At 40.5% G+C, this 20,160-nt stretch overlaps 1 protein-coding gene across 6 annotated transcripts in view; it reads right to left on the reverse strand.

Annotated features, from left to right (window-relative positions):
* Window positions 1-20,160, reverse strand: part of BRCA1 (BRCA1 DNA repair associated) — an 89,293-nt gene that overhangs the window by 2,763 nt on the left and 66,370 nt on the right. For 5 of the 6 annotated variants that reach the window (XM_058284313.1, XM_058284314.1, XM_058284312.2 and 2 more), the window contains 8 exons: window positions 18,742-18,929; window positions 16,511-16,821; window positions 14,187-14,274; window positions 9,442-9,519; window positions 8,911-8,951; window positions 6,646-6,729; window positions 2,235-2,289; window positions 333-406 (listed from right to left, as the gene is read on the reverse strand). In XM_058284313.1, coding sequence (XP_058140296.1) covers window positions 333-406; window positions 2,235-2,289; window positions 6,646-6,729; window positions 8,911-8,951; window positions 9,442-9,519; window positions 14,187-14,274; window positions 16,511-16,821; window positions 18,742-18,929 — 919 coding nt within the window. Of the gene's footprint in view, window positions 1-332; window positions 407-2,086; window positions 2,290-6,645; window positions 6,730-8,910; window positions 8,952-9,441; window positions 9,520-14,186; window positions 14,275-16,510; window positions 16,822-18,741; window positions 18,930-20,160 lie in introns of those variants that run through there. The other variant, XM_058284311.2, reaches the window with a different exon arrangement.

Genomic DNA, 20,160 nt, shown 5'->3' on the forward strand with positions numbered 1-20,160 from the left:
CTTAGTTTTTCGAGGAACTGCCAAATTGTTCTTCACCATTTCTTGATGGTTTGCTAAGGTAGACTAGCCTGAGGACAGAAAGGACATGGCAAAAAGGTTAGAGGGATAGTCTACCCTTACTATATTAAATACTCATAGCTCCCAAGTCCTTACTCATCCCTTATAGATGGAGTCTTCTGTCCCAGGTACAAGATCAGAGAAGGCCTGGGGTGAAGGGAGGCTTCTGTGGTAATATCAGGGGAGGTCCACAGGGATTGAAAGCTGTTAGCCTTGCTCAATCATAGGAAAGACTATCGTGTCCTCCCCCCTCTGAGACGGCACCAAACACTTACCATGCTAAATGTGAACAATGAAGGATCCTTCACCACAGAAGCCCCACAAAGCTGCACCATCCACTCCAATTGATCTAAACATGACATTTACACTTAAAAATCACAGAGTAATCTGCATATTAAACCTGGGTCCTCTATCCCATACTACTGTGGATAAAGTGTTCTACTAAGACTTCTCGGCAGGGAAGTCCCCATGTCTTCTGTTCTAAAGGGACAGAAGGGCCTTAAACTAGAATCCATACTAGGGGTATGGGTTCTAAGTCAGTTTGCCCCTGATATGCCACCTACTGTGGTTATCAGTCCTGATAAGGAACCTTGGTAGATCTGGCTTGACAGCCTCTCAAATAAAACACCTTGAAAGAAAAAAAATCCAAGCTCTAATTTCCATTAATTTGCTAAATTCCTGGCTAAGACACTGTGAGAAAAAATACTCACCTGCCTTCCTTCCCTCCCTGGCCCCCTCCCTCCTACCTCTGTGTTAGTAATTGGTAATCATGGCCACTGAGAGCATCATACTTGGTAGTAATTACTGTAAATGTCAAGAGGTGGGAAGATAATTCATCCACTCAAAAAAATAAACGTTACCCTGGGCAGAGACTCAGTACATTAGTGGGGAAAGGTTACATGCTAAGCTAGAAAGGGGGAGTAGCAGGAAGAAGAGATTATAGAGACGTTCCACTTGTACCTAGAAAATCAGTGAACTGACCAGTGGGTGGCTTCTGGGCACCTCTGGGTGTGCTCTTCAAGGCAACCATGCTTTTTCCCATGAGCCCATTTCTAGGGATTGCTGAGATGCTTCTGTTTATCTGAGTGAACTGAGGCCAGATAACCCCTCCAAAATGAAAACCTCCTAAAGAACCTGGTTTTTATTATACCAAAGTACAAAAACACTGAGAAATTCTTGAGTGGCTCTTGAAAATTTCATGAAAATCCAATCAACAACCAAAAGAGAAGAGAAGACAGAAGCAAAATTACTTTGCCAGCCTCTCTTGACCATAATGCTAAGGCATCTGCTAAAAAGTAAGAGAACCTGAGTGTCTGGGGCAGAAGTGGGGGACATAGGAGGCAAATGTATCTTTTGTCGTGAAAGGAACAAACAAAATCTATACAGACACCAGGGTCTCAGTGCTGCACACTGAGTTGAGCCCCACAGCAGACCTAAACATAATATTACATTCAGTGTCAAGTTTAATTAGAAAATATTCATCAGGAGTCTTTTCCTACTCAGGACCTATGTAGGGCTCCAGGCCTACAGGGTTTATGCAGCTGCTATGCTTTTCTTCTCTGTAGCAAATGAGGATGGTTTGGAAATAACAGAACTCTTTCTTGACATTTACAAACCAAAAGTTATCTTCTCCCTAAATTCAGCCTGCCTTTGAATTTAATCTGCCTCTTTTCTCAGATTAAATGGGTAATAATAGCAGCTCTATCTGATCTGAACACAGAACATACTGTGTCATAGATCCTAACTTTCTTCTTCCTTCTTGCTTTTGAGAAAGGGCATTTTGCTATAGGATAACATTTAAGCAGTTTTCTCCCTAGATGATAGTAGAGAAATAGAATAACCTCTATAGCAGGGGTTCTTAACCCTTTTTGTTTCACAGACCCCTGTGCCAGTCAGGTGAAAACCACAGGCCCCTTACTAAGTCCACACTATACTGTGTATTATTTAATAAATATATCATACCCACAACACATCTACACAAGAATTTTTTTTTTTTTAATTTTCAATTCAAGCTCACAGAGGCCTTGAAATCTTTGGTCTGTGGACCCCTGGTTAAGAAACCTTGCTCTATAGCATCTCATCATCTTGAAGAACCCCCACTAGGTGATCTCTCCTGTTAACACTCCTCTACGTTAGAAAAGGTTGGTGCTGGGACTCTAGTTCTCCCAGTCTCTTACCTGTGGGCATGTTGGTAAAGGGTCCATAGCAACAGATTTCTAAGCCCCTGAAGATCTGGGAGAAGAAAAGGAAAGAAAAAGAGAGAGAACAAGAGGGAGAGAAAGAAATACTAGTTACAAAAGAAAAAGAGGTTAGAAAAAACAATATAAAGAGCCTCTCAGAAAGGTTTACCACCTGACAATTTCTGCTGTTACTTCCTAGAGACAATCAGTCCAATGTCCAGAACACTCACTGATGGCTTTCAGAACACTCTTCTGAAATATGTAGTTGATCTACACTCTAGTCATTGTCATTCAAGGACTGAGCAGCTCACCTTGTCATTAATCAGGCCTAGGCTCCTCCCTGAAGACCTTTGCAGGTGATTTCACTTCTTGTTAGAGACAAGAAGAAAACAAAGTGGTCCTTTAGGTTTAATAAAAGGCTTGGATAATAAGAAATTCAAAGCTATTGACTGATGTTTGATACTTATCCAGATTTAGTAAATACTAAATGACCCAGATCAGCAGAGAGGTTTGTTTATGCTCCTTTTCTCCTCCAACTTTATTCTGGCCCCCAAATATCTGTTCCTTCCTTTACACTGCTCTACGAAGGGCCATTTTTAATCTGGATCTGGCTCTCCTCAATGAATTGGTCTGGCTGTTTATTTTAGAAGACACAGATCACAAGGTATTTCTTTCATTTACAGTGCTCAGCAGCACTGTCTAAAGGAACTTTCTGGGATGACAGAAATGTTCTATGTCTGTGCTAAGATGGTAGCAATCAAGCTCTTGAAAAGTGCCTAAGGTGACTGAGGAATGCATTTCATGTTTTAATTAAAATTTTTTAAAAAAGATCTTTTATTTCTCCCCCCCCCCAATTGTCTGCTCTCTGTGTCCATTTGCTGTGTGTCTGCTTGTATACTTGTCAGTGGCCACCAGAATCTGTGTCTTTTTGTAGTGTCATCTTGCTGCGTCAGCTCTCCGTGTATGTGGTGCCATTCCTGGGCAGGCTGCACTTTTTTTGCGCTGGGTGGCTCTCCTTACAGGGCACACTCCTTGCACGTGGGGTTCCCCTACACAGTGTGGCACAGCACTCCTTGCATGCAATCAGCATTGCACGTGGGCCAGCTCATCACATAGGTTAGGAGACCCTGGGTTTGAACCTTGGACCTCCCATGTGGTAGGCCGACGCCCTATCTGTTGGGCCAAATCTGCTTCCTTTAATTAATTTTAATTATTTAAAATTTAAATTTAAACAGCTTTATGTAGCTAGTGGCTATCATGGTGGACAGTACAAATTCTTACACACATACTGGCAGATTCTAAGGAAAGGGAAAAAAGAAACCTAAATTTATGTCAGTTGGGTGAGCTTACACTACTTACCTTTTCATATACCATTTTGGTTAGCCCTCATTTTCTTGACCATCTTCCTTTCTCCCCATTCAACTAAAAAATATTGCCTAGGGAAGCTTCAGACTTGGTCCAGTGGTTAGGGTGTCTGTTTACCACATGGGAGGTCCGTGGTTCAAACCCCGGGCCTCCTTGACCTGTGTGGAGCTGGCCCACATGCAGTGCTGATGCATGCAAGGAGTGCCGGGCCAAGCAGGGGTGTCCCCGTGTAGGGGAGCCCCACGTGCAAGGAGTGCACCCCATAAGGAGAGCTGCCCAGTGCGAAAGAAAGTTCAGCCTGCCCAGAAATGGCGCCGCACACAACAGAGAGTTAACACAACAAGATGACGCAACAAAAAGAAACACAGATTCCCGTGCTGCTGACAACAACAGAAGTGAACAAAGAAGAACACACAGCAAATAGACGCAGAGAACAGACAACCCGGGGTGGGGGGAGAAATAAATAAAATAAATAAATCTTTAAAAAAAAAATTGCCTAGACTTAGAGTCCACCTGGCATCAAATAAGAGATCAGGATAAGGAAAAATCAGAAAGCAAAAACACATGGATGGCTTTTTAGAAATGACTTTCCTCCCCCATGCATAAACACATTTCAACCTATAGCCAAAGAAATGAGAAAGAATAGCAGGACAAGTGTGTGTTTAAGTGACAGAGTCCATCTGTGCCATTTTATCTATCTCCATGCCCAAACTGTTGACAGGATCTGGATACTCATGATGTTGTAGGTTCTCCCAGATGGTCAACAGGAGCATAACGTTGCTATGAAAAGTACGAAAGATTAGGAACTTCTACATCCAGGCTGACACTTATGGATGAGGAGGTTTAGTAATGAGATAAAAAATTCAAGAGGGAAGCGGACTTGGCCCAGTGGTTAGGGCGTCAGTCTACCACATGGGAGGTCTGCGGTTCAAACCCCAGGCCTCCTGGACCCGTGTGGAGCTGGCCCATGAGCAGTGCTCATGCGCGCAAGGAGCGACCTGCCATGCAGAGTTGTCCCCGCGTAGGGGAGCCCCACACACAAGGAGTGCGCCCCGTAAGGAGAGCCGCCCAGGGCGAAAGAAAGTGCAGCCTGCCCAGGAATGGCGCCGCAAACACGGAGAGCTGACACAGCAAGATGACGCAACAAAAAGAAACACAGATTCCAGTGCCACTGACAACAACAGAAGCGGACAAAAGAAAAACACGCAGCAAAAAGACACAGAGAACAGACAACTGGGGTGGGTGGGAGGGAAGAGGAGAGAAATAAAAAAAAAAAAAATTTGAAGTTTCACCTCTATAAATACATTTCTCTTCCAAAGAAAAATACTATGGTGACATTTAGTATCAGAATGTCATTACTTTGACCAGGTACTTTCCATCATTGCTGTCTGAAATGCAAGAAAAAATCCAAAGCACTGAAATTTTCTTTGAAGGAGGGAGGAATCAGTTGCTAATTCTACTTTGCACACAGTAGGGTAAAGAACAAATGACTGGTTCACATAGAGCTCCCCTGGGATGCAGGCAGAAGTAGAAGTAGGACCAACAGCTTTTCTTGGCATCTGGAACAGTTACTTGATAGGCTCAGAGGGTGAGAGGGCTGACACTGAGGGTTCAGAGCTCCATGGCTTGATTGGTGATCACCTCCCAAAGCAGTTTCTACTGGTTCCCTCTCAAGTTTCTGTAAAGGGACAGAAGGTGCTCCATATGGGGATGTTCTGAAGTGCCCACAGACTGGGGACATAAGCACTAAATTACAGGGGAGAAAGCAGCCTGCTCAGGCCTGACAGCAGGTGTGAAATCTTGCCCAGACTTCTCCCAAGGAGAAGGACAGTCTGTCTACATTATCTGGCAAGTCATTAAGTATTCCTGGGCCTCTAGCTCTTCATTTGCACTGTGTAAATAAATAATCTATCCTCTGTGAAGCTTCTATTACTTTTCAAGAAACTATGGTATTATTGTTAAGAGCTCAGGCTCTGGAACCAGATTGCCTGGGATCAAATTCTAGTTCCACCACTTACTAACTACGTGACCTTGGACAACTTACTCAACCTCTCTGAGCCTCAATTTCCTCATGTGCAAAACAGGCATAACAATAGGATCTGTATCTACTTCATAGTTGTAAAATTGTTAATTAGTTAAAATATGCTCAAGTGTTTAGAACTGTCCCTGGCATTTTAGAAAACTGTACAAATGTTAGCTATTATTATTAATCACCTTCTCTTCTGTGTTCCTACAGACAGCATTGTGTACATACTCCTCACAGCACTTACCATACTTACTTTACTTACTTTAAAGATTTATTTTTTATTTATTTCTCTCCCCTGCCCGCCCCCCAGTTGTCTACTCTCTGTGTCCATTCACTGTGTATTCTTCTGCGTCCGCTTGTATTCTTGTCAGCAGCACCAGGAATCTGTGTCTCTTTTTGTTGCATCATCTTGCTGCATCAGCTCTCCTTGTGTGCGGCACCACTCCTGGGCAAGCTGCCCTTTTTTTGCGTGGGGCGGCTCTCCTTATGGGGCATACTCCTTGCACGAGGGGCGACTCTACGTGGGGGACACCCCTGTAGGGCAAGGCACTCCTTGTGTGCATCAGCACTGCGTGTGGGCCAGCTTCACCACATGGGTCAGAGGCCCTGGGTTTGAACCCTGGACCTCCCATGTGGTAGGTGGATGCTCTATCAGTTGAGCCAAATCCGCTTCCCCATACTTGCTTTAGAGGAAGACACCATGGGAGATGAAAAGAGCAAGGCATTAAATTCAAATCTGATTCAAATCCCAGCTCTGACACTTATTAGCTGAGATTTGAACACCAGACTGGATTCTAAATTATATAGCCTCTCTAACCCCCTACGTTCCTCATTCATAAAAAGGAGACAATATTTACCTTGTTGGGGTGGGAGAAATAAAAAATAACCTATATGAAAGCACCTAGCCATGTGTAAACAAGCCTTACTAGTTCAATGAGACCATTTCCATTAAGGGGGTTGGATCACAGAGGGGTGGGATTGGGCTTTTGTCATTGTGGAGGCAGGGAGGGGGGTTACCTTTCTGTCCTGGGATTCTCTTGCTCGCTTTGGACCTTGGTGGTTTCGTCCATTGACAACATCTCCTTTGACTTCAAAATCATGCTGAAAGAAACCAAGCCCCAGTGGAAGCAGAGCAGATGCTCTATTTAAGGAGTTCAGTACCAATAGGTAGAGTTTTGACATCCTCCCTTCTGCCCCCAACCCATTTTTTTTGGTGGACTGGATGCAATGACCAGCATCTCAGCTGCTGAAATTAATTCAGTGAAGCAAATCTTTGTAGCCAGAAATTAACAATTGGCTTTTTACCTCACTGGGACTTAATGTATTTTAATTTTGGACATCTATCTCCTTTCAAAACATTCACTTAGCATTTAGATTAAACTGCTAATATTGTGCTGTTACAATAACTGAAGCACTTCCAATCTCGTAAATCAATTGGGTATTATATCTAAAGAAATAAGGGCTTCTCAGATTTCAGTTGAGAAATTTACATAATTAATGAACCCAAAATGACAAAATATACATTTAATTCACTGAAGTAAGTCAGAAGTGTTTCATAATCACTAACATTAACTGGTCAAAGGTGAGGAAGTAAAGAAGGATGAGATTGGGTTGATTAGAGTTTTGGGAAGAAATCTGGGTAAAGAATGCTTAGAAACACTTCTGATTGAATCTAAGGTTGTAGGGGAGACAACATTTGTTGCTAAGAGTATTACCAAGAAAAATAAAAGCATGAGTATAAACACATGCTGTTATTATGGGAAAGAACATTTAACATGTTCTAGTTACTAGAATAAGAAGAGTCTAATGGTAAATTTGTCATCTACTTGAAGTTGTCTCCCAAATTTCTAGTCCTGATTGAACCCGAGCTTCATTCATGTCCAACCAACTACTTAACCTCTCTACCTCCATGTCTAATGTAAATCTCAAAATTAGCTTATCTGAAATAGAGCTCTTGATTACACCCCACCCTCCCCATCTCAAAATTTGCCTCCCCCAAGTCTTCCTTATCTAATTTTTAACACCCACTCCGTTGTTCTTCCCAAATACCTGACAGTCGCCCTAGATTCCTCTCTACCTCATCTTCCAAACTGAATCCATTAGCAAGTCCTATCTCTAAAATACATTCTAAAACCAATCTCTTTTTACCATCCCCATGCTTCCAATTACCCTCAGAATAAAATTCAAATTCCTTACCATGGTTTATACCAAATTCTACCTGATCTGACCCTTATCTATGACATTCTCCTACCCGTTGTTTAATCTTCACCCCTCTCTACATACTTCGCCAATTACTACACTCCAGCTATACTGGCTTTTTTTTTTTTTTTAAAATAAGCCAAGCTCATTCTTACCCCAAGACCTTTACGCTTGCTGTTCCCTGCCTATAATACTTATTCCCTACATTTTCAAGGCTGATTGATTCTTTCTTGTTATTTAGATTTCAGCTCAACCTCTTCAGAAAGGCTTTCACTGGCCTACTTTACTGAAGTAGCCAACTGCCAACCCATTATTCTGTGTATTTCTTCACAGCTTTATTGGTACCTTAAATTCATCTTTATTTACTCTGTATCTCCCCTCACAAGACCATGAATCCCACGGGAGCAAGGACCTGGTCAGCCTTATTTATTGCTATATTCCTAGTGCCTAGCCCATAATAGGCTCCCAATAGTCACTGAATGAAAGTTAAAACCAACAAAAATGTCATTTAATTTATTATAAGCATATCAAACAGTGCATAAGTTAAAAACTGCTTTCACTAATTTTATTTTGCCTGATCTGTTGTCACTAGCAGCTCTATGATGCCTCTGTTCTAAAATTATTCTTCCTCCTCCACTGGATCTTATTTACCTCTCACTGTTCTCAGTATCATAAAGAGCAACGGTTCTTTGAAGGAATCTGATTTCTAAACAGATACATTTGCATATTAATATGAAGGATTTTTCTTCAGCAATGAACAACCAGTTTTCCACAAAGGTATATGTATGTATGATTCAGGAGGGCCTGTTTCTTATCTCAAATATTTTTTTCTGTTTTATAAATTCCTTTTCCTTCCCCTGAGTAAATGACTCTTTCTTTTGAAACCTAGGAGAAACAAGTGAGAACACAGAATTTCCTGTGTTTGCACTGCATAATTCTTGATGATCTCCATGATCAAGGAAAATTTGTAGAAAGTGATGCATTGATGGAGGAAAGGAAGCAGATAAATTTTCCTGCTGATTCAATGACTGTCTGATTCAATGGCACAGTCTCTCTGACTAGTTTATAGTATCAAGTACCTACCTCATCCAGCATCTTTCTTTCTTTAATAGACTGTGTCACCCCTAAAGAGATTACAGAAAAGACAGATCACATAGAGCAAAAGAACACACTCTTTTTGTGGAGTTAGATAGTTCAGTGATTCACAGTAGAGAATCAGAGCAATAACAAAGTAGAGGTCTCCCTATAAAGCAGTAAGGTTTGTGGCAACGATTTCCTTCTGGAGACATAGTTGGTTAATTTAAACATTATAAAAGCACCTGCTGCACATGGATTTTTGCCCACTATTAAATAAACCCCTAGTTCATATGCTAACATTGTTAGAAGCAGATTAGGCCCTATTAGTTATGAAAAGAAATCCATTTTCCCAGCATCACCAGCTTATCTGAACAAAGCAATATGTAATAAAGATAAAGCCAGTTTAGTGTTACCACTAAATTCCTTTCGGTAATTCAGATTCAGCATCAGCAAGAACCCAAGGTGTTAAAATGTTAGGTGTAAAAATGCAATTCTGAAGTGTTAAAGGGAAGAGCAGAGAAATTATTTTGTACTTACAGAAATAGCTAACTACCCATTTTCCTCCTGCAATTCCCAGAAAATACTTCAGTGTCCGTTCACACACAAGCTCAACATCTGGAGGATGAAAAACATATGAAGAATTAGAAATTGAAAATAAAATGAGGTAAGTACTGCCATAAGAAGCTAAAGAGCCCCATCTCCTTATGCTACTTGAGATGAATCTGGATGGATGATTCCTACACCCCTGGTGATAGAATCAAAGGCTGGAAGCACCCCTAATTATAACCAGCTGGTGTGGATTTTTGGAAGCCTGGAAAAGGCTGAGAGGAAGTTAAAACCAGAGGAAATGTATGCCCTATCATTTAGATGCCAAGGCTAGCTAAAGATCTGTCATCATTTTTGAGGCATTACCCACGACAGTAATGTTGATACGTGTGGATGGAGATCTATTTTACTAGATGGTAATTTGTAAAGGGAGAAGAAAACAAACAGCATTGTTGAAAACCTACATTTGAAATGTCAATTTAAGTGACAAATCTTCACCCCCAGAACTTCTACCTGTGGCATTCTAACCCCTTAAAATTTCCTTGAGGGATAGGGAAATAGATAGTATTTTCTTAGTTTTTCTCTTTTCTACACCTGTATTTCAGAAAGCAGTAACTTAAGAATCACTTGTGTTTATTTCCTACTGTTTCAAAGGCCCGTTTGAAGAACTAAGCAATCAGGGGAAAGAACACTTAGTTTTAAAGAGGAAAAATGTATTTAACTAAATCTTAAACACAGCAGGCTCTCTGCCAGTAGTAGCAGTGGACATTTTCCCTCATAGATTTCTTCACATTTTAATTTTTAAAGTTTTTTGTTTAACTGCTATAAAAGCTGATTTAATAATATGCTTTAAACTCAGAAATTTCAGCTCATTTTTACTTCAAAACTAGCAAATGTCACATCACCTTTGAGGTTAAAGACTGAACTACTTTAAATTTAATTTGCATCTTTTTTTTTTAACATTTCCCCCCTCCTCCACCCCCCTCCCCCACTGTTTTTGCTGTGTCCATTCACTGTGTGATCTTCTGTATCTATTTCTCTCTTTTTTGTCTTCTTTTCTCATCTTTCTCTTCTAGGATTCAGAGGCATCGATCCTAGGGACCTCTGATGTGGAGAGAGGTTCCCTGTCAATTGCGCCACCTTAGTTCCTGATCTCTGCTGTGCTTCACTTTGACTCTCCCCTTTGTCTCTCTTTTCTTGCGTCAACATCCTGCTGTGTGGCTCACCTGTGCAAGCACTGGCTCACTGAGTCGGCACTCCTGTGGGCACTTGGCTCACCATGCAGGCACTTGAGTGGGCACTTCGCTCGCCACATGGGCGCTGGCTTGCTGCACAGGCACGCTTTCTCTTCTTTTTCACCAGGAAGTCCCAGGAAACAATCTGGGTCCCCCCCATATGGTTGGCAGAGACCTTATCACTTGAGCCACATCCACTTCCCTAATTTGTATCTTAAAGTTTTCTTTTCACCTTTCATCAGCTTTGATCCAAACTTATAGCTCAAGATACAATAAACTTATATAACATTTGTCTCTAAAACAATACTTAAGTTTGTGATCCCTTGTTCTGGTACCTGGTTCCAGTGAGCACTAACCTCTGACTCCAAACAGAGGTACAATTTTCGTTTGGTAGAAACCTAAGCTCTTAGAGCTTAAGGCAATGTGTTCTTGCCAAGGGGTCTGGACCCTCTGCTCAAGCACTTGTAACTATGCGAATGGAAATATCCTGGAGTGGATCATTATATTTCCAGATATATTCTAACAGAAATATATCTGTTAGAAAGGTTTTAAGAGTGGAGCCACAATCTGCATTCCTTGCGTCCTCCATGCACTGGTCTTTGTTGAAGCCCTGTTAGTGAGTCTAACTCCTCTTTCAGATAAAAATTCTTCAGATATTTGAAGATAACTGCCTTGTTTCCTTAAGTCTTCTCGTTTCTTCATCTGTTCTTCAAATGAAATTATTCTGAATTTTTTTTACAATTCTCATTATCTACGTCTGGATGGATTCTCCAATTTGTCAGTAACTTCAGAGCACATAATCTCTCAGAGTCACTCCAGTATAGAATACAGCTGGGGTCAAGATCTTTACTTCACTTGCTCCAGACATTACACATGTGTTAATGAGGTTCAAAAAAAATTTTTTTACTTAAACGCCCCCCCCACCCCCCCCCGCAACACCTGCCCCCGCCGAGGTGGCTCCCTTGTCTGCCTGCTTGTCTTTTTTAGGAGGCACTGGGAAAAAAACCTGGGACCTCTCATGTGGGAGGTGGGTACCCAACTGTTTTAGCCACATCTGCTCCCAAGGTTCAGTTTTAAAGGAGCTTTTTAAAGCAGCCCTTAATTATTTCCAAAGATTTAACTTGCAGTCAATTAAAAACTTCCAGAGGCCTCCTTTATCCCATTTCCTAGCTAAGATTTAAAAAGGGGAAGGTGTAGGACAGATGAACTGTTCCCTTCTTTTCTTCCTTTTCTATACATTAGGCTATCTCAGAGCTAATACAGGACTTGTTTCTTGGAAAACTTTCAACCACAGTTAAAGTATTATAGGGGATTATGGTATCCAACAACTCAGATTTTGAATGACTTGCTTCTGCCCCATTTTTCTCCGGTACTTGGGTCCTGCCTCACCAGAAAACCCTTTACACTCATTGTAGTCCAGGCAGGGTAGACTGGAAGAAGTGGTTCTCTTTCTGGCTTACCTCCTTCCAAATCTTAACCCAAAACAAAAGAGGAAAGGGGAGCTGATATAGTTCAAGCGGTTGAGCGCCTGCTTCCCACCTACGAGGTCCTGGGTTCAATCTCTAGTACCTCCTAAAAACAAACAAATGAAAAAAACCAACTCTCATTGGGGAAAAGATGTAGCACAGTGGCTGAGTTCCTGCTTCCCATGTACAAGGTCCTGGGTTCAATCCCTGGTACCTCGAGGGGTGAGAGGAGACGTAAGAAGCAGCAAAACTATTACTCTAATAACTGCTTTTTTTTTTTTCTGTTTCAATTCCCTTTTTTTATTTTATTTTTTATTGTCTTTTTTAAAGGTACATCGATTGCTTTTTTAAAAAAGATTTATTTTATTTATTTCTCTCCCCTTCCCGCCCCCCCCCCCAGTTGTCTGCTCTCTGTGTCCATTTGCTGTGTGTTCTTGTGTCCGCTTGCATTCTCGTTATGCAGCACCAGGAAACTGAGTCTCTTTTTGTTGCATCATCTTGCTGTGTCAGCTCTCCGTGTGGGCGGCGCCATTCCTGGGCAGGCTGCACTTTCTTTCGCGCTGGGCGGCTCTCCTTACGGGGCGCACTCCTTGCGTGTGGGGCTCCCCTACACGGGGGACACCCCTGCGTGGCACAGCACTCCTTGTGCGCATCAGCACTGCGCATGGGCCAGCTCCACACGGGTCAAGGAGGCCCGGGGTTTGAACCCTGGACCTTCCGTATGGTAGGCGGATGCTCTATCCGTTGAGCCACAACTGCTCCCCTATAGATCACTCTTGATTCTTCTGTTTGGGTCTCGGCAACAAGATGAGTCTGGGTCTCCCGCGTCCTTCCAGCCATGCTCATCTTGCTAATTTTGCTCTCCAGCCCTCCCTTGCCCCGTCCATCTGGAAACCACTTCCGCAGTGTGGGACTGCAGAGAACTTTGCAACAGTGGGACTTGCTGAAAAACTTAAGAAAAAAGACAACTTTGGATATTTATTCTAAATATCCCCTTCTCCCTTTGGCCTGAGAGGTTTCTTTTTTTTATTTTTTAAAAAATTGATTTTGTAAAAATGTTACATTAAAAAAAAAAATATATATATATATGAGATCCCATTCAGCCCCACCACCCCCACCCCACCATTCCCTGCCCAGCAACACTCACTCCCCTCATCATGATACATCCATTGCACCCGGCAAGTACATCTCTGGGCATCTCTGCATCTCATGGTCAATGGTCCACATCATGGCCCATACTCTCCCACATTCCATCCAGTGGGCCCTGGGAGGATTTACAATGTCCGGTGATTGCCCCTGAAGCACCATCCAGGGCAACTCCAAGTCCCAAAGGCGCCTCCACATCTCATCTCTTCCTGCCACTCCCCATATCCATCAGCCACCATGCCCACTTTTCCCACTCCAATGCCACCTTTTCTCTGTGGGCCTTGGATTGGTTGTGTCCGTTGCACCTCTATGTCAGGAGGAGGCTCAGATTCCACATGGATACTGGATGCAATCCTCCTGCTTTCAGTTGTAGGCACTCTAGGCTCCATGGTGTGGTGGTTGTCCTTCTTCAACTCCATCTTAGCTGAGTGACGTGAGTCCAATAAATCAGATTGTAGGAGCTGGAGACTGTTGATGCTCAGGGCCTGGCTATCATATTGTCAGTCCAGAGATTCAAATCCCCTAAATATATCTTAAACCCCAACACCATCTACAGTTCCAGTAAAGTAGGATGAAAGTCTTATGAAAAGAGATCCCATCTGAGTCCAGTTCCATCACGCAGAAACACCAGCTCCAAAGAAGGGCCATCTGACATGGCAGTGAACCCCATCTGCCATGACCATAGAACCTGTGGGTCTCTTTAGCCCTCAAAGGAACCAATACCTGGGGATTGTATCTACTTTATCTGTCTCTTAGACTCTGCTCAGTCTAATAATTGCTTGACTACTGGGAGTCTATCATCCATGTAATGCTTATCAAATATTTCTATTTCTTCATGCAGTTTTATGCAGCAGATGCAACATATTTTTTGTTAAGGTTCTCAGCATACCTGTTTTCATGATAACATGAGTAGTCTCTTCGGTAATTAGATTAGTTAAAGTGCTGTGATGTTTTCTGGCAAACTTGTGCACAAGCATCTGAAATAAAATGAAATACTGTATTATAATAAATTATCTCTACTACACAGGTAGAATATTAGTTATCCTAGCTTTCACTTGCCATCTTTCTCAGAAAAGGTACATTCTTTTTATTCTAACTTGGCTGAAGTCTTAAAATAAATACTAATAAAAATTATGTAAAAATCAGAGAAAAAAATTCTAAAATTGTCCATGCTACCAGGCATGGAATTACAGCCAATGATTCAAAATAGTATTAATTTTGCCTTTGATATCAGATATCGTTTGATTCCCCAAGATAGTTTCTTTGCATTGTGACACACCACAATACTATACTTTAGATTTATCAGCTTAGATTTTCTAAGTTAAAAGGTAACAGCTCATCAGAAAATTATGCTATGGATATGTGGCTTAGAACCAAGGTTCAACTCTGATAGTCATAAAATATTCAAGGCAATTGAGGTCAGCGCAAAAACTATCAACTCCCTCTTGAGAAGGATTATAAGAAAGGTTCATATTCTTCCCAAAAGAAATCGAAAGACTTCTAGCTATTATCAACCAAATAAAAATTAATAGGCAATAAGAGAAATGAACCAGATCCATTATGGGCACAGTTTTCATAATTGGGAGCTACTGTTTGGTAAATAACTTTGTTTACCAGGGCCATCAGTTACTAGCCATCACCATCCACACCAATATTTATGTGCTGCACAACACTGCAGGGGAGGTCAGGCCATCTTTTTTTCATGCTGCCTCACTCTATTCTGTCACAGGCACTGAAAAAGGCAGGCTAAAGAAGCTAGTAACATTCTCCCTCTTTTACCACTGCCCTCTGCCAGGATAATTAGCAATTGTGAACTGATGAATTGCTGAAATCCCAGCCTTGAAACAGTGTTCAGTTAGAAGAGCAACTGCTGAAAAGATCATCTTAATATGGGCTGCAGAATTAATCATGTGTAATACAGTCAGCAGCTTTCATCATAAATTTACCACACTTCAGCAAGTCTGAATAGAGCTCTAAAGTTTTCCTCCTTGCTTATTTAAAGACAACTTGTACCCAAGCCACTGGTAGTCTAATCTGCAGCTCAGAATTACCCATGGTGAGAAAGATTAACAATTTTAGCCATTTCTGAAAAGCTGAAATATCAAAACAAAGGAATAAGGAATTTAGTTTTTAATGAATAAATGTGAATTCTAAGCAGATAGCTGCTCCTGGCACGTGGTTGTGAGATAAGAATTTTAGCAGGCATCATCTTATACTTATTTATTATAACTACCGGGGCAGACACAGCTTCCTGTGCCCTTATAGTAGTCAGCACAAAGAGAACGTTATGCTTAGTCGCTACCTATGGAGAAAGTAGAATGAGAATTAGTTCTTATCCTAAGGAGGATCTTTTAAGAAATATAGTTAAGAATGACTATCATCTCTCAGTGTGCAATAAATATTACCTACTATTGAAATCTGGTGTTATCATGGTTTTAAAGAAATATTTACTGAATTATTTCATTATGAAGTGATATCAATATCAAGGATGACTAATCACAGGGGTGGTAAATGTCCCAGGATGTCTGAAATCTACACCTAGCCCAAGTAGAGACAATGTGTCAGTGGTCTTTATATTTCAATGGGCATTTTTCCACAGTGTTAAAAATTCCTCTATCAGGTATGAAGGGTCCAAGGAGATGCCAAAATCCTAATAGCAAGAGAGGTATTGTAGGGCAGAAATTACAAGGCAGGCTATTAAATAACTGTGCTAAAAGCCAGAATAAAGACATATAAATATTGGAAAAACAGCATTGTCTGGTTGAATGCTTGGAACCAGTCTGGATTTAGTTAAACATGCTAAGTTCACTCAGATGGCAGGGAAATGCTTTCTGGGGAGCAGAGCTATATCTATTTGCTTTTCTAGATACAAAGAAAATTCTAGTTAAAATTCAGAAAAAGAAAAAAAAAAAACCACAATAAAGTTTAAAAGCTCTACATCATACCTCAAACTAACTTTTCTCTAATATTTAATAATTATTTTCTCAAATAAATATACACAACATGACCCATGCTATAGTTTTACCTAGGCCCAAATTTCCAGAAATTTCATAATGGAAAATTTTTTTTTATTTTTTGGAAATTAAATTATATATAATTGTGTTTGTTTCTTAGATTTTTTCCTACAGGTTATTCATTGCTATTATATAAAACTACTTGCAGTATGTTATGAAGTCTTAGTCATTAGGGAGATCATAAGGAAAGTTTACTCACAAATTCCTTTGGGGTCAAGCCTGATGCCACCATGGATATTCTTTTGTTAACCTCTTCTGTTGAAGATATCACTTCTGGCTTCTCCCTGCTTGCACTTTCTTCCCTCATATCATACCCAGTAATATTAGCAGTGTGAACAACAGCTGGACTCTTGGGAGATTCTGCAACTTGAAATTGGGGTAATTTCAATGTAGAGGCTGAAGTTGGCATGCTGCCAATAGGAGCCAGGTCTGGAGCTTTGCCTTCAGAGAGATCATATTCAGGGTCATCAGAGAAGAGGCTGATTCCAGATTCTAGGTAAGGGGTTCCTTCTGAAAGGAATGGGGGAAGAAGTTTAATCTACGTGACAATGAATCTTGAATTACAATGTTCCAGTCTCTGCTAAGAATTAAAAAGATATATCAACTTAGCTTAAGAGAAAAATAAGTATATTCTAATACACTGTTTACGGAAAGACAAAGTGGCTTAATTTTCTAAAGGACAATCTGGCATTATGTAGCAAAAACCTTAACATGTGTATACACTTTCAGTCAATAATCTTAGTTTTAGAAATGTATTCTAAGGAAATAAAAGGTGTATACATAGGTTAGTCATAGGGATGTTCACTGCAACTTGGTTTATATTAGCAAAATTTTAGAAATAACCTAAGTGTCCACTAGTAGGAGTACATCTATTCCAGTGGAGTACTCTTCACCCGTTACAGACTTTCAACATTGTTAATTCACACTGAGATGGAGAAATGTTCCTAATGCTTTAAATAAAGATGACAGCTATGAAATTTTATGATGATTGTGTATTTTAAAAATAAAAGTTTAAGTAAAATGACTAAAGAAATATAATAATACTTTATTACTAAGTGATAGGAATATCGGTAATTTTAAATATTCCTCTTTTATTACCTATATCCTAAATTTCTTGGCAATGAACATATGGTACTTCCGTAAAGAAGGACAAAAAGAGTTGAAAAATGAGACAAATACTCTATTTTTGTTTCTTTATCCATGATGATACCAATTTAAAAATAGCAGGGAAGTGGATTTGGCTCAATGGATAGAGTGTCTGCCCACCACATGGGAGGTCCAGGGTTCAAACCCAGGGCCTCCTGACCCATCTGGTGAGCTGGCCCACACGCAGTGCTGATGTGTGCAAGGAGTGCAGTGCCACGCAGGAGTGTCCCTCGCATAGGGGAGCTCCATGTGCAAGGAGTGGGCCCCGTAAGGAGAGCTGCCCAGCATGAAAAAAGTACAGCCTGCCCAGGAGTGGTGGCGCACACACAGAGAGCTGATGCAGCAAGATGATGCAAAAGAAAGAGACAAAGATTCCCAGTGCTGCTGACAAGAACACAAGAGGACACAGAAGAACACACAGCGAATGGACACAGAGAGAAGACAGCTGGGGTGGGGGTGGGGGGATGTGGGCAGGGAAGGGAAGAGAAATAAAAAATAAATCTTAAAAAAAAAAAAACATAGCACATAATTTAAAAAAAAAATAGCAGAGAGGGGAGCTGGTGTAGTGAAGTGGTTGAGCACTGGCTTCCTACATACAAGGTCCCAGGTTCAATCCCTCCAAAAAAACCCAGTAATAAATAAAATAAAATGAAATGAAATGAAATAAAATAAAATGCAGAGATCATCCCTGAAACATTTGAGGAAATGTTGCTCCATCAGGAATTAAGTGTAGCTAAGTAGAATGTACAGGATTCTTAAAATGACCCTAATAGCACCTTTTATGGTAATGTGTTTTTGAGGATTAGTTTAAAACTTTGTTTACCGATTAAAACTTTGATTTACAAGTCATAAAACACAGCATTCATTAAAGTGATTTATATGGCATAAAATATACAGTCATTTATATTCATTAATTCATACAAGAAGAGCCTGCTTTGGGGATTTGATGTGTTGTTTAATAAAGTACGGGCCTAAAACTTTATTCTAGGGCTCATGGACTCCTCTATAGCAGATGAAGTAAAATATTAAATAGAGTATACCAAGACACTCTTATTCCCGAAACTGTTAGGTGTGTTAAGCCAATAGAAACAGATTAATGGCTGCAACAATTTTCAAGTAAACTTGGATTAACACTCAAATTATTTCTCTAAGAATCAGCTTAAGGAGAACAGATGCATCTAGGATAGACTGGTACAACTGAAAGTTGGTTAATGAGAGTATCTTCATGTAGGATTCAGAGTAAAATAAAAATTTTTTTTCCCATGAGAGCAGATGAAACATTACCTAGATCTTGCCTTGGCAAATATGACTGCTCTATTATATTGCATGCCTCAGACTTTTCTAGTTGTTCTTCTTCCACATCGATAACCTTAACGAGCTCATCTTGAGACAGGCAGTTTCCATTCTGAAGACTCCTTGAATGGCTGGGTTCATCCCACCTACTATTTAACAACTGGGATCTAGAAGAAGACCTAGAAAGATGGGAAAGGAGAGAAAGGGAAAACTATCACAACAACTTATGAAAGGACTAATCATGCTTCCTGGGCAGCCAAAGCGTAAGTAAAACTGCTCACTGTGAGAGAAATCAGGAATGACTAGCAAAGAAGAATAGATGGTCTAGGAGTCTGGATTCATGCGGACTGCCAATGTGTCAGGGCTGAGAGATAACATTTCCCTTTGGAATTGGTCTAAGGCAGTTTATCTTCTAACTGTTTAAAAGCATGTCAGCAAATTCCACCAAATTATCCACTGCCACTCACTCAAATTCTATATACTATTCCACTTTAGTCTGAATGGCTATAGTAGAATCAGCTGTCTTGTGAAAATATAACTAGTACAGAGAGGAAGTTCAATCAATGTGCAGATTCTCTGATAAAAGTCTCTATAGTGTACCTGCAGAAGGAGAGACAGGAGTATTTAGTCTGAATAGTCAATGTGTGATTAGTTCTATTAAAGTATGATAATGAGGCCAAAGTCATGGGTTTGGTATCTACTGAGGCTAGATCTTTTCATTTACTGTCATAGCCACAATACCAGTAGCCCAGCCTCAAAAATATATCCTGAATCCAGTCCAAGGGGCTTGGAAAAGATGGTGTGATTAGATTATTGACAGCTTGTCACCATTCCCAGAGAGGTAATGGAAAACATATATTCGCCCAGTAGGGATTCATTAAATATAAATTCCTTTTCCTTCCTGGAATGGTGAGATGTATGACCCTTAGCTCTGTGTCTCTTTTTCCTGAACTATCAAATAGGAATAATAACCCAGAGCTTGTCCTTTTATCTTCACAGCATTGTAAAGATAAAATGAGGCAGAAAAAGTACTTTTGAAAATATAAAATGCTATACAGTCTTATATCAATAGTGATTTGACTAGACATCCCTGGAAGATACACTGAATTATTTCCTGGGATAAATCTTTTTCTATAAAGGCAAAAAATTCAATTAGGGCAAAGGTTGACTTGGAGAAGTCTACTATCAGCTTCTAGGCTTGTTCAGGTTTTAGTTATATTATATTTCATTCTGAACCTCAGAAGGGGCAGCTCAATTTAACTGTGCATTTCTTATATTGTAGCTTGTGGCTTGGTCCAGAAGAAAACAAAAAACCTATATACAATTAGACAAAGGAAGTGCCCTAAAGCAATGAGAGGCTTTACCTGTCTGTGTACAAAAAACTGGAGAAAGGATGGTGAAAAAAATTTA

Source organism: Dasypus novemcinctus, chromosome 21 (assembly GCF_030445035.2).
Source record: "Dasypus novemcinctus isolate mDasNov1 chromosome 21, mDasNov1.1.hap2, whole genome shotgun sequence".
Classification (NCBI taxonomy): Eukaryota; Metazoa; Chordata; class Mammalia; order Cingulata; family Dasypodidae; genus Dasypus; species Dasypus novemcinctus.